General features: G+C 45.2%; 1 protein-coding gene across 1 annotated transcript in view; it reads left to right on the top strand.

Moving 5' to 3' along the window:
- LOC141074888 (C-type lectin domain family 12 member B-like) overlaps positions 1–3,176 on the top strand; it is a 209,760-nt gene extending 206,584 nt beyond the window's left edge. The window contains exon 7 of the mRNA XM_073562196.1: positions 759–3,176. Coding sequence (XP_073418297.1) covers positions 759–966 — 208 coding nt within the window. The 3' untranslated portion in view covers positions 967–3,176. The remainder of the gene's footprint in view (positions 1–758) is intronic.
- The last annotated feature ends 8,881 nt before the right edge of the window (positions 3,177–12,057 follow it).

The following is a 12,057-nucleotide window of genomic DNA, read 5'->3' as shown; positions in this document are numbered from 1 at the left end:
ATATAAACTAATACAGATAACGAAGGAACAATATGATCCAACAAAATAATACAAATGTATTAATGATATCAAATATAAAACACCTGCAACGTGCCAATGCAGCTATAAGGACTTGTCCTACATGGAAGTACAGAGCCCAGACAGGATAATACCACCTGAATTAAGGAATATGGAACAGCTGCTGATCATGGAAAAAGATAGAACCATACATTATAAATATAATGCTCTAATAGCACACCGTATAGAAAATGGGGGCATTAAATATTAATATCAAACACAATTTTCCATGTAACATGCCACCCATTTCATACAACATTAACCAGTGGTTGCACTGACAATAAGAGAATGCAGGTACAGATCCATAATGTTAGACCGCAATGCAAATACACGCCCGCTAAAGGAAGATCACTGCTAATGACAAAAGCAAAGCCCAAAAAACAATGAGGGAAGTGCAGAGTTTTTCTCATTTCAGGGCACTTGGAATCTCTTTTCCCAATTTTTCAGTCCATTGTATGGTAAAATGCAAGGTGGTAACACAAGCCCTCATGACAAGCCTATGACGAGAGAAGGATAGGCAGGTTACGGCGGTGGGAGGAAGCCCCCCATGTGCCTGCTGCGAGTCCCACTGCAGACAACATGCATGGTTCCTTTATGGATCCTGTAGAGATTATTGGGATGAGCAGAGCAATGTGTCACAACCTGAGGACTGTACAGGAACGTTCACTGACGTTTTCCATTTTGTCACTTGTGTTTTCCAGATCGAAGAAAGATTATTGCTGGAAACTGAGCAATGGACAATTATACTCAGAAAGGTGTTGGTCCTCGAATAAATGGATATGTGAAAAGAATCTCTTACTGACCTCCATGAAGACTGAATCCTCATATCATAATTCTAAAAAATATTACTCTTTCATCTTTTCTTTGTGGGACGTGGAGTATCAATGTAAACATGAGAAATCATACTAACCCCAGCAGACCATCGCTGTGTCGGACACCGGCGCCTTGAGAACATCACAAACATTTCTCTTCTATTAATGAAATAAAGAAAATCCAAAAGAAACTACATAATAAAGCCACAATCAGGAGAGAACGCTGCCCTAAACCAGAATGAGGGGAGTAAACTGTAATAATAATCGTCAGGTGACAGTGGCATCACCCGATCCTGAGGAACAGGAGAGATGTGTGGCACCACAAAGCTTCACGTCTGCACTCTATAGCCGTATAACAGCAGTACAGCGTATGCCGCTCACCTGCACATCCATATAAGACAGTGGGGGGTCCTATAAGCCAAACCCCATAACCCACAAGGGGGCAGACAGATTTAATTTTTCTGCTTTGTTTGTTTCTGCTTTTTATATTTTTCTCCTCACACAGGGCTTGATGTGTTGTTTTTTTCTCTCTTTGTGTTTTTTTATTATGGTACATAATGTTTTGAAAAATAAGAAAAAAAAAATATTTTCAGGGTGATAAAAAACCAGGAAGCAGTAAGTCCTCACGTAACCTAAATGTCGCATTATTTCCTCTGTACTTTTAGTGCAGAAAATCAGCTGCGTTCAGCAATTCATGCAAAGCGGAGGTGATTTGTCGGGCGCCGCGGCCCACTCTGCGGAGACAGACGCTGCTCATCGGGGGGGGGCTTTTAAGGAGTTTTTCCACCAGACTTTTATGGGGAGTCTGAAAATACACAGATACGATTTTATATGCAGAATTCCCCAAAAACACATGAAAAACAGTAGATGCAATAATCAGGGCAGACGGTTATTTTCTATTTAGGTGCCAACTCCTGTAAAAAATATCATAGTGTAAAAAGCAGCACGTTTGCATGTGTGAACAAGGCCGCAAAGTCTTTGCAACGTCCACCGTGTGGAGAGAATGATCTGGATGAGAATATTACAGATGAGAACGTTTAGGTGGAACTGAAGTCTCATCTTTACATAAATCCATATTTATCTCCAGATTGTGGATTTTTGCGCTTCACTCTGGGTGCATCGTGCTGAATCGCAGAGGACAAGGAAAATAATGAAGAATAAGATCTCGAGGATACTCACCGGTCCCGCTATCCCCGCCGTCTGCTGCTTGGGCCTCGGTGTTGATCCTTTCTTCTTGCCCTGTCGCACACATATTCTTTGGCTCCTTTACTGTAAGCCTTGGACCTGGTGCAGTGATCCCCGCCATCACTGTGCACCGAGCCGTTGCAGCACACGGTGTGACATCACAGTATGACATCATATATCACCTCAGTGACAATGGCCGCACCAGGAGCTGAAAAGAAGAGGCGCCAAGGACCAGGCAGCGGGCTGCAGGGGCCACAGATCAGCTGAGCCGTGAAGATGGGCTTTGAGAGTTAGTTTTTTTACATCCTACATTTATATCACTGTGTGGTCTGGCGAGACCTCTGACATAAGTCACACTCAATTCACAGAGAATACGAATCTTGTCTCCATATAAAATCTGCACGATTAGGAAAATTTGAATCTTGTCAGATCCGCTCATCTCTAGCCGGAGAATTTCCTCTGTGGCTCAGAAAGAAGACTTTCAACAGTCACCAATGGTTCGGTGCGGCCACGTTCTGCGCCTCATAGCGTCCGATCATCCGGCACATGGCGCTGTTTTTGCTGGAGAAGCCGCGGTTGTCATAGTAGGCGCATACAGTTTTTTGATCATTTTTGGGGATGTGTGGAGGCAATATGACAAAAATTGGGCCATTCTTGTCTTTTTCCTTAGTCTTCTGACCCGATTCATTGCGTGGCATAAATATCACAATACTTTCATAACTTGCACGATTAAAGATGCAGCAAGACAAATTATGCGCAGTGCAAATATTTTTTGAATTCATTTTAAGATTTTTTTTTTAACCAATGGAAAATGTTTATGTTTTATTTTTATATGTTTATAAATAGTTTCTAACATTTTGTTAGTCCCAGTAGGAGAATTCTAAACTGTGTTCCAAACTATTATGCAAAAAGAGTTTCGGAGTGATAAGGTTAGAATTTTTTTGTTTGTCATTTAAACTCATTGATGGTGATGTGTGTCAGGGCTCTTTATATCACTGAAAGCAATTGCAGATACCTGTGCAGATTAGTTTGGCAGGTGTGTCCAAATAAAGGCAAGACTACTTAAGAAGTCTGTGCCACATTATTAAAGGGAATCTGTCACCCTTTTTAGCCCCTATTAGCTGCCGGCATAGACATCGAAGGCTTATCTGCAGCATTCTGTAATGCATTCTGTAATGCTGTAGCTAAGCCCCCGATATAACCTGAAAGAAAAGAAAAACACATTATATTATACTCACCGAGGTGGGCGGTCCGGTCCGATGCGTGTCGCCATCCCGTCCAGCGCCTCCCTTCTTCATGCGATCCCGTCCTCTTCTCCCGTCCTGTAATGGCTCTGGCGCAGGTGCATTGCTCTGCCCTGTTGAGGGCAGAGCAGAGTCCTGCAGTGCGCAGGCGTCGGGAGAGGTCTGGCGCCTGCGCAGTGCAGAATTCTGCTCTGCCCTCAACAGGGCAGAGCAATGCGCCTGCGCCAGAGCCATTACAGGATGGGAGAAGAGGACATCATTGCATGAAGAAGGGAGGCGCTGGACGGGATGGCGACACGCATCGGACCGGACCGCCCACCTCGGTGAGTATAATATAATGTGTTTTTCTTTTCTTTCAGGTTATATCGGGGGCTTATCTACAGCATTACAGAATGCTGTAGATAAGTCCCCGATGTCTATGCCGGCAGCTAATAGGGGCTAAAAAGGGTGACAGATTCCCTTTAAGCAGTCTACATTTTTTGCCAAAATGGGAAAGAAAAAGGATGTGTCGGCTGCTGAGAAGCAACAAATTGTGGAGTATTTAGATCAAGGCATGACTACAATCAACATTGCCGAGACACTTCATCGTGATCATCGCACAATCAAGAAGTATGTCGCGGATTCCCAGCACACACGTGTGCGTGGTGATAAGGAAAAATTGAGGACTCTTTCCAACAGGCAATTGCGTCAGGTTAAAAGAGCAGCTGCAAAAATGCCTTGTCATAGCAGCAGACAAGTTTTTGAAGCTGCTGGTGCCTCCACTGTCCCCCAAACAACAAGATGCAGGGTCCTTCAGGGGTTTGCAGCTGTGCGTAAGCCATCCTGTCGCCCGCCTCTATCCACTGCACACAAGCAGAAACGGCTCCAGTGGGCCAAACGATACATGAAGACTGACTTCCAAACTGTTTTGTTCACCGATGAGTGCCGTGCAATGCTCGATGGTCATAGAATCATAGAATCATAGAGTTGGAAGGGACCTCCTGGGCCATCTGGTCCAACCCCCTGCTCAAAGCAGGATTCGCTAAATCATCCCAGTCAGATGTCTGTCCAGCCTCTGTTTGAAGACTTCCATTGATGGAGAACTCACCACTTCTCGTGGCAGCTTGTTCCACTCATTGATCACTCTAACTCCCATTCAGTTTCATCCCATTGCTTCTAGTCTTTCCTTGTGCAAATGAGAATAAAGTTGATCCTTCTACAATGTGACAGCCCTTTAGATATTTGTAGACAGCTATTAAGTCTCCTCTCAGTCTTCTCTTTTGTAAACTAAACATTCCCAAATCCTGCAACCTTTCCTCATAAGACAGGGTTTGCAGACTGGTCACCATTCTGGTCGCTCTTTTCTGAACTTGCTCCAGTTTGTTGATGTCTTTTTTAAAATGTGGCGCCCAAAACTGGACACAATATTCCAGATGAGGTCTGACCAAAGAGGATGGATGGAGTGGAGGATGGCTGGTTGATGGACACCCCATGAAAACATGGCTAAGGCGCCAACAAGGAGGAGGTGGAGTAATGTTTTGGGCTGGAATCATGGGGAGAGAGATTGTCGGCCCCTTTAGGATCCCGGAAGGGGTAAAGATGAACTCCATAATCTATGTGGAGTTTCTAAAACAGCCCTTCCTGCCATGGTTCAAGAGGAAGAACCGTGCTTTCCGCAGCAAGACCATTGTCATGCCTGATAATGCACCGTCTCCTGCTGCAAATAACACATCTGCATCTCTGGCTGCTATGGGCATAAAAGAGGACAAACTTATGGTGTGGCCACCATCTTCCCCTGACCTCAACCCCATTGAGAACCTCTGGAGCATCATCAAAAGGAGCGTCTATGATGGCGGGAGGCAGCTCACATCTAAGCAACAGCTCTGGGAGGGGATTCTGTCCACAGGCAAAACAACTGAAGCACAAACCATCCAAAAACTGACAAATTCAATGGATGAGAGAGTTCAGAAGCTTCTTTCCAACAAGGGCTCCTATGTCCAATTGGAACATCACCGAGAAGAAAGTTTTGACTTGAAAACTGTTTGATGTCATTGTGTAATAAGCTGATAATGCTTCTAATGTCACAAGTGACCATTTTTTTGTTCAAAATAAAAATAATAAGGTTGAAAACTCTGCTGTGCATAATAACTTGGAACATGCATTGTGAGTGTTTATTATTTGTAAAAATATACTGTTTTCATAGGCAGTTTGTTCAAAAACATTGCAATTATACTAGAATAGTAGATGACTGGAAAGTAACAATGACTGCAATTCATAGAGGTAATTTAGAGAAAATATGAGGAAATATTTTTTGCATAATAATTTGGAACACAGTGTAATCATCCCCCAGCGGCCCTCACAATTCCTCTGCATCTCGTAGGTATCTAACCGCTTAGATGCCAAGGTAGCTGCTTCTAAGGGGTTAAACTGCTAGCGTCATCTACAGGAGGGTGTCAGCGCCATGATCTCCTCCCTTTCCCACGTAGGACCTTATTTTATGACCCCTGCACATAGACAATGAGCATATTTGCTTCTGACTGCAATCAATCACAAGGAATAAACCTGAGCGGTGATCATACATGTGTGAGTGTGCTCAGCTGCCTCCATAACCCCTATCATAGTGGACTTGGATGCAGCCGGTGGCCCTTGTGAGGTCAGAAGGGGATTGGGAACCCAGGTCTACATAAGGGGAGCTCCCTGAGAAGGGACAGAAGTGGCATCTGCTACTTTTAGGGGTGGAATGGAAGTCGTGTAGCATCTGCTCGGTCTTCTTCTAGCCTTCATGGTACAGTATGAGGAACACGCTGTTACATTATTGTACAATTGTTACCTTGGGCATTAATATTCTATGTCTGTGAGATTTTATCTTTTATGACTATTCTCTAATAAAACCAGCCTTTTTTTACTTCTCATAATTTATTCTCTTTTCTTGTCCCATTAGTGAAGTTTTTCATTTTGCACGTATATCCGTCGTTCTCCGTCTACAGCTCTTGGCGCCTTTGTTACACCCCGGTCCATGAAAAACATAAAATACAGGTGGTTTAATAATATTATTTTCATTGACTTTTATTATTTTTGTCACTTTCGTAGTTCCCCATTGGGAAATTACACCTGGGTTGTAGGAATCACGAAAACCACAGTCTCTGTTGGTGAGTCTGATACGGTGCCCATCACTTTATCACTGACCTCTAAAAGTTTTTCCCTCTTTCTGTGTGTGGTTTTTTGGGACATTTGTGTGTGTTATGGATCCTCTGCGTGCTCTACCTGAACAGGTTAGCAATCTCACTCAGGTGATGCAAAAGCTGTCTGTTGAGCAGAGAACCCTGGCTCAGTCTCAGCAACAAGTGCAGAGGGAGGTTGCTGCTGCCGTGCAGAGTGCTTTCTCCTCTGGGGCTCGGGGTGACGGTGATGTCTCTCTTATCACTCCTGAACCACTGGTTAAATTACCTGACACCTTCTCTCGGGACACACATTTTTGGGGGTGGGGGCTTTCAGGGAAGGGTGTAAGTTGTTTTTTTTCACTGCGACCCCGTTCTTTGGAGGATGAGAGTCAGAGGGTGGGAGTCATTATTTCGTTATTAAGGGAGGCTCCGCAGGCTTGGGCTTTCTCTCTCCTATGGCCCCCGAAAGAGTGTCTGTAGATCGATTTTTTTTGAGGCCCTCAGGTACATTTATGATGAGCCTGATCGTGTGCATTTGACTGAGGACATGGTTATGAGTATGGCACAGGGAAAGCACTGAGCAGAATGGTTCTGTTCAGAGTTCAGACGTTGGGCTGCAGAAGTATCATGGGATGATGCAGCCCTCAGGGGTTTGTTCCCCCGGGGCCTATCTGAACGCCTGAAGGACGTCCTTCTCCTGACTCCCTTGAGGACGCCATGACACAGGCTGACCGTAGGCTTTGTGCCAGGGGATGATGCAAACCCCTATATATTCCAGCAAGATGATAGATACATCGTCGGTTACAGAACCCATGGACGTGGGAGCCCTTTCATTCAAGGAGGAGAGGAGGCGCTGCAGGGGAAAAACAGCTATGTTTCTACTGTGAAGCTCCAGGTCACTGGAAAACGGACTGTCCTTCTTGCCCTTCATCTGTCAAGCCATCGGGAAATGTCTAGGTCTGGGTAGTGGTCGAGGAAGTTACCCAGACCCTCAGGTACAATTTTCCTCATTCTCAAGGATTCTACTCAAAGTGGAGCTGGGGGTAGGCGGTGATCTGTTTATCACCACGGCCTTGGTTGATTGTCGCTCTACCATCAACCTGATTTACTCTCACTTGATGACTCAATGTAAGATAGGGACAGTTAGGCTTGAGACTACAGACAAAATTATGGCCAGTGACTTCTCTCCTCTCACCATGAAGGGGATTCTCTTTGTCTCAGAGGTCTTCTCACTCAAGGTGGGCCCAGTTCATGTCAAAAATATAAGTTGCTTTGTGCTGGACAATTTACCTGTGGGGTTGGTTTTGGGAATGCCTTGGTTACAACGTCATAACCCTGTTATTAATTGGGAAACCAGGGAAATTGTTCGATGGGGGTCAAACTGTACCAACAAATGTTGTAAATCTGTGTCCTTAGCTAAACCCTTGACATCTGTATCTGTGTCGTATGTTGGTCTGGAAGGTATTCCCGAGTACCTGAAAGACTTTGAAGATGTGTTCTCCAAAAGCGAGGCTGAGGTTCTACCGCCACATCAATCTTTTGATTTTATCTCTGGGGCTAAGTTGCCCAAGGCCCGGTTGTATAATCTGTCTGGTCCTGAATGGCTGGCCATGAAGGAGTATATTGCTGAGAGTCTCCATAAGGGGCCTATCCATCCTTCTCTTTCTCCTGTGGCGGCTGACTTTTTCTTTGTGAAAAAAAAGATTGTGGTTTGCGTCCTTGCCTTGACTTTCTGGAACTTAACAAAATCACTGTGAGAAACTTACCCACTCCCTCTCATCCCTGATCTTTGTAACCAATTATCGGGGGCGAAGTGGTTTTCTAAATTGGATTTACGGGAAGCCTATAACTTGATAAGGGTTCGAGAGGGGGACGAGTGGAAAACAGCATTTCTCACATCAGAAGGTCTTTTTGAAAATCTGGTTATGCCTTTCGGCCTGACAAATGCCCAGGCCATTTTCCAAAATTTTATTAATGTGGTGTTGGCGGACCTTATCCGTCGCTTTGTGGTTATTTACCTTGACAACATCTTAGTTTACTCCTCTGATAAGCTCAGAGAAAATCACTGCACACGTACTAGAAAAATAATGCTTCAGGTGAGTATTTATTTGATGCTGATAGGTGAAGCAACAATTTAAACGACGTTTCGGCCAATCATTGGCCTTTATCATATAGTCGCCCTTTGAAAAAAGCATCATGGGAAAACCAGGTAAGTAGTGTCACCGCAAAGAAATATGACATTGAGCCTATTGGGTCCAGTTTTGAGTTAATGCCAATTGTGTAAGCAATGAGTTCAGGAGGAGCCGGTCTCCAGGGAGTATGGGCTTGATTCATTGGTGGCGCAGTGGAGGATGCAGACACTCCTGTGTCCCTGCGTTGACACTACTTGAGCCTATTGGGTCCAGTTTTGAGTTAATGCCAATTGTGTAAGCAATGAGTTCAGGAGGAGCCGGTCTCCAGGGAGTATGGGCTTGATTCATTGGTGGCGCAGTGGAGGATGCAGACACTCCTGTGTCCCTGCGGTGACACTACTTACCTGGTTTTCCCATGATGCTTTTTTCAAAGGGCAACTATATGATAAAGGCCAATGATTGGCCGAAACGTCGTTTAAATTGTTGCTTCACCTATCAGCATCAAATAAATACTCACCTGAAGCATTATTTTTCTTGTACGAGTGCAGTGATTTTCTCTGAACTTATGCTTATGGAACCTCAGGTTCCTTTCACTAGCACCGTTTCACAAAAAGTCGAGTGCTATCCATTTTTTTCTTCCTACTCCTCTGATGGTCAGACCCATTTTGTAACAGTTACGTATTGTTCTTCAGAGACTCAGGGAGAACTGACTCTTTGCAATATTGGAAAAATGTAAATTTTTTGTACAAGAACTGTCATTTTTGGGTTCAATTGTTTCTAATGAGGGGTTTCGCATGGATCCCAAGAAGGTGCAGGCTATTAGGGATTGGGTTCAGCCCCAGGATTTGAAGCGTTTGCAATGCTTCTTGGGGTTTGCAAACTACTACGGGAAGCTCATCAGGGGTTTTTCTTGTGGTTAAGCCGCTTATTGATCTCACGGTGAAGGGGACAGATGTAAAAAATTGGTCCACGTCTGCTGTAGAATCTTTTTTGAAGTTGAAAGAGTGTTTTATGACAGCCTTGGTGTTGGTTCAGCTGAATCCATCTGAACCTTTTATTGTGGAGATTGACGCTTCTGAGGTGGGGGTGGGGGCAGTTTTGTCCCAGAGACTCGCCACTTTGACTAATCTCAAACCATGTGCTTTCTTTTCCAAGAAGTTCTCTTTAGCAGAGCAAAATCATGATGTGGGCAATAGAGAACTTCTTGCTTTCAAGTTGGCTTTTGAGGAGTGGAGGCATTTTTTGGAGGGGGCGGCTCATCCTATTACTGTCATCACGGATCATAAAAATTTAGCCCACATTGAGTCTGCAAAAAGATTAACTCCAAGGCAGGCTCGGTGGTCGCTTTTTTTTTCCCAGCTTCAATTCTCTATTACATTTCGCCCGAAGATTTGATCCAGTGTCTCCTCCCGAGCCTCCATCCTCCATTCTTCAACCTGGGGTGGTTGTGGCTGAGATTTCATCAGAGATTTTTCAGGCCAAGCCTCTTGCTCCTAGTTCTAAGCTGGTTGGGAAATTGTCCCAGAAGAATTTCATCTTAGGCACCTTCGGGAGTTCCATGAATAAGTGTAGAGTGCCCATCCGGGAATTTCAGCAACTCAGGAGGCTGTGTTAAGGGATTTTTGGTGGCCCTCATTAGTTGCTGATGATGTCAGAAATTTTGTGTCTGCATGTGAGGTTTGTGCCCCTTCTAAAAGTTCTAAAAGCTCTCATTGCTGGCCAGCCGGGGAATTGGTGCCTTTGCCAATTCCTGATAGACCATGGACTCATGTGTCCATGGATTTTATCACCAATCTCCCTTCATCCAGGGGTAATACCATTTGTGTGGGTCCTGGTGGACAGATTTTCTAAACAAGCTCATCTCATACCCTTATCCGCTTTGCCCTCGGCTGAAACCTTGTCCAGGCTGTTTGTGCAACACGTGGTCCGTCTGCATGCTGTGCCGATGAATGTGGTATCTGACAGAGGTGTGCAGTTTGTGGCCAAGTTTTGGAGGGCATTTCGTAAAAAATTTGGGATTGCTTTGTCTTTTTCCTCGGCTTATCACCCTGAGTCTAATGGGCAAACTGAACATACTAAGCAGTCCCTGGAGCAAATTCTGAGGTGTTTGGCCTCTACCAGGCAGAATGATTGGTGCCTTTGGCTGAGTTTGTTTTCAACAGTCGTGTGAGTCAGTCCACTGGTATGTCTCCCTTCCTTGTTAACTATGGGTTTAATCTGCATTTTGGGGAGTTCTCTCGCTTGGACTCTGGTTGTCCTGCGGCTGAAGGGTCTGTGCAGCTTTTGAAAGGTCTCTGGGCTGAGGTCCGTCGAAACATCTCCAAGGCTAAGGGAAGATATAAGTTTTTGCAGACAAAAAAAGGGTCTCAGGTCCTATGTTTCAGGTTGGGGAGAAGGTCTGGTTATCCACACACAACATAAGGCTCAAGGTTCCCTCTGCCAAGTTGGCTCCGAAGTTCATTGGTCCGTATGAAATTGCGGAGATTATTAATCCAATAGCCTGTAGCTTACGTCTTCCAGCTTCATTCAAAATTTCCAACATGTTCCACAAGTCCATGTTAAAACCCTTGGGAACTGTTGAAGAGGATTCTTTGTCTACTTTTCACCCGGTGTTGGTGGAGGGTCACATGGAGTTTGAGGTGGCACGCATTGTAGATTCCCAACGGGTGCGCCGTAACTTGCAGTATCTGGTACACTGGAGGGGATATGGTGCAGGGGATCGGTTGTGGGTCCCGGTTCATTTGGTACACGCTGATTGTCTGGTCTGGGCGTTTCATGCCAGGCACCCTGAGAAGCCTGGGGGTACTGTCATGGTCTGCCTGGAATTTCTGTTATGGTCCTTCTAGGGTTAATCCTACATGGCCTCTCTTTGGTTTGCAGAGGGCTATAAGTAACCGCACTGGTGCTATGCTCGTTGTCAGTGATACGTCCGTTCCTGGCTGAGTAGTTGACCTTTGTATACCTGTGTATATTGCCTGCATCTGTATGATTGCTCTGTATATGACCCGTTCTGTTTCCCATTTGATATTCGCCTGCTGATTCTGTACTTTCTGTGTTACTCTTGGTTCTACCCCGGCTATGTCCCTGACTTCCCGTCTGCCTGTTCCCCTGGTTCTGCGTCGCTCTCTCTGGCTTCTGACTCCCGTCTTGCATCTTACCACTCTATTCGTGCTACCCGCTTGTTACTGCGCTGCCTTCTGGTCTGACCTCGGCTTTACTGATTATTCTCCCAGCTCTGCTGGGTTCCACTTTCCCTGCTAGGAGTTCAGGACCTAGCTCCTCCCCCAGTCACTCCCCCAGTGGTCACGTGTTGCAGTTCCTATTCCTCCTGCAGCACACTTTCAGCTGTGTTCACATGCCACTGCAAGAGTCCTCAGGTTTCCCCAGCATGTCTTTGGACATGCATAGTCTCTGGTGGTGAGTCTGATACGGTGTCCATCACACTAAGGATGTGTGTAGTGTGACAGTAGGGATAGTGAGATATAAT

The sequence above is a fragment of the Dendrobates tinctorius genome, unplaced genomic scaffold (assembly GCF_039654945.1).
Source record: "Dendrobates tinctorius isolate UK_male_01 unplaced genomic scaffold, ASM3965494v1 ptg000342l, whole genome shotgun sequence".
NCBI classification, from domain to species: Eukaryota; Metazoa; Chordata; class Amphibia; order Anura; family Dendrobatidae; genus Dendrobates; species Dendrobates tinctorius.
Note: the sequence above shows the minus strand (reverse complement) of the source record. Positions and strands in the feature narration are given on the sequence as shown.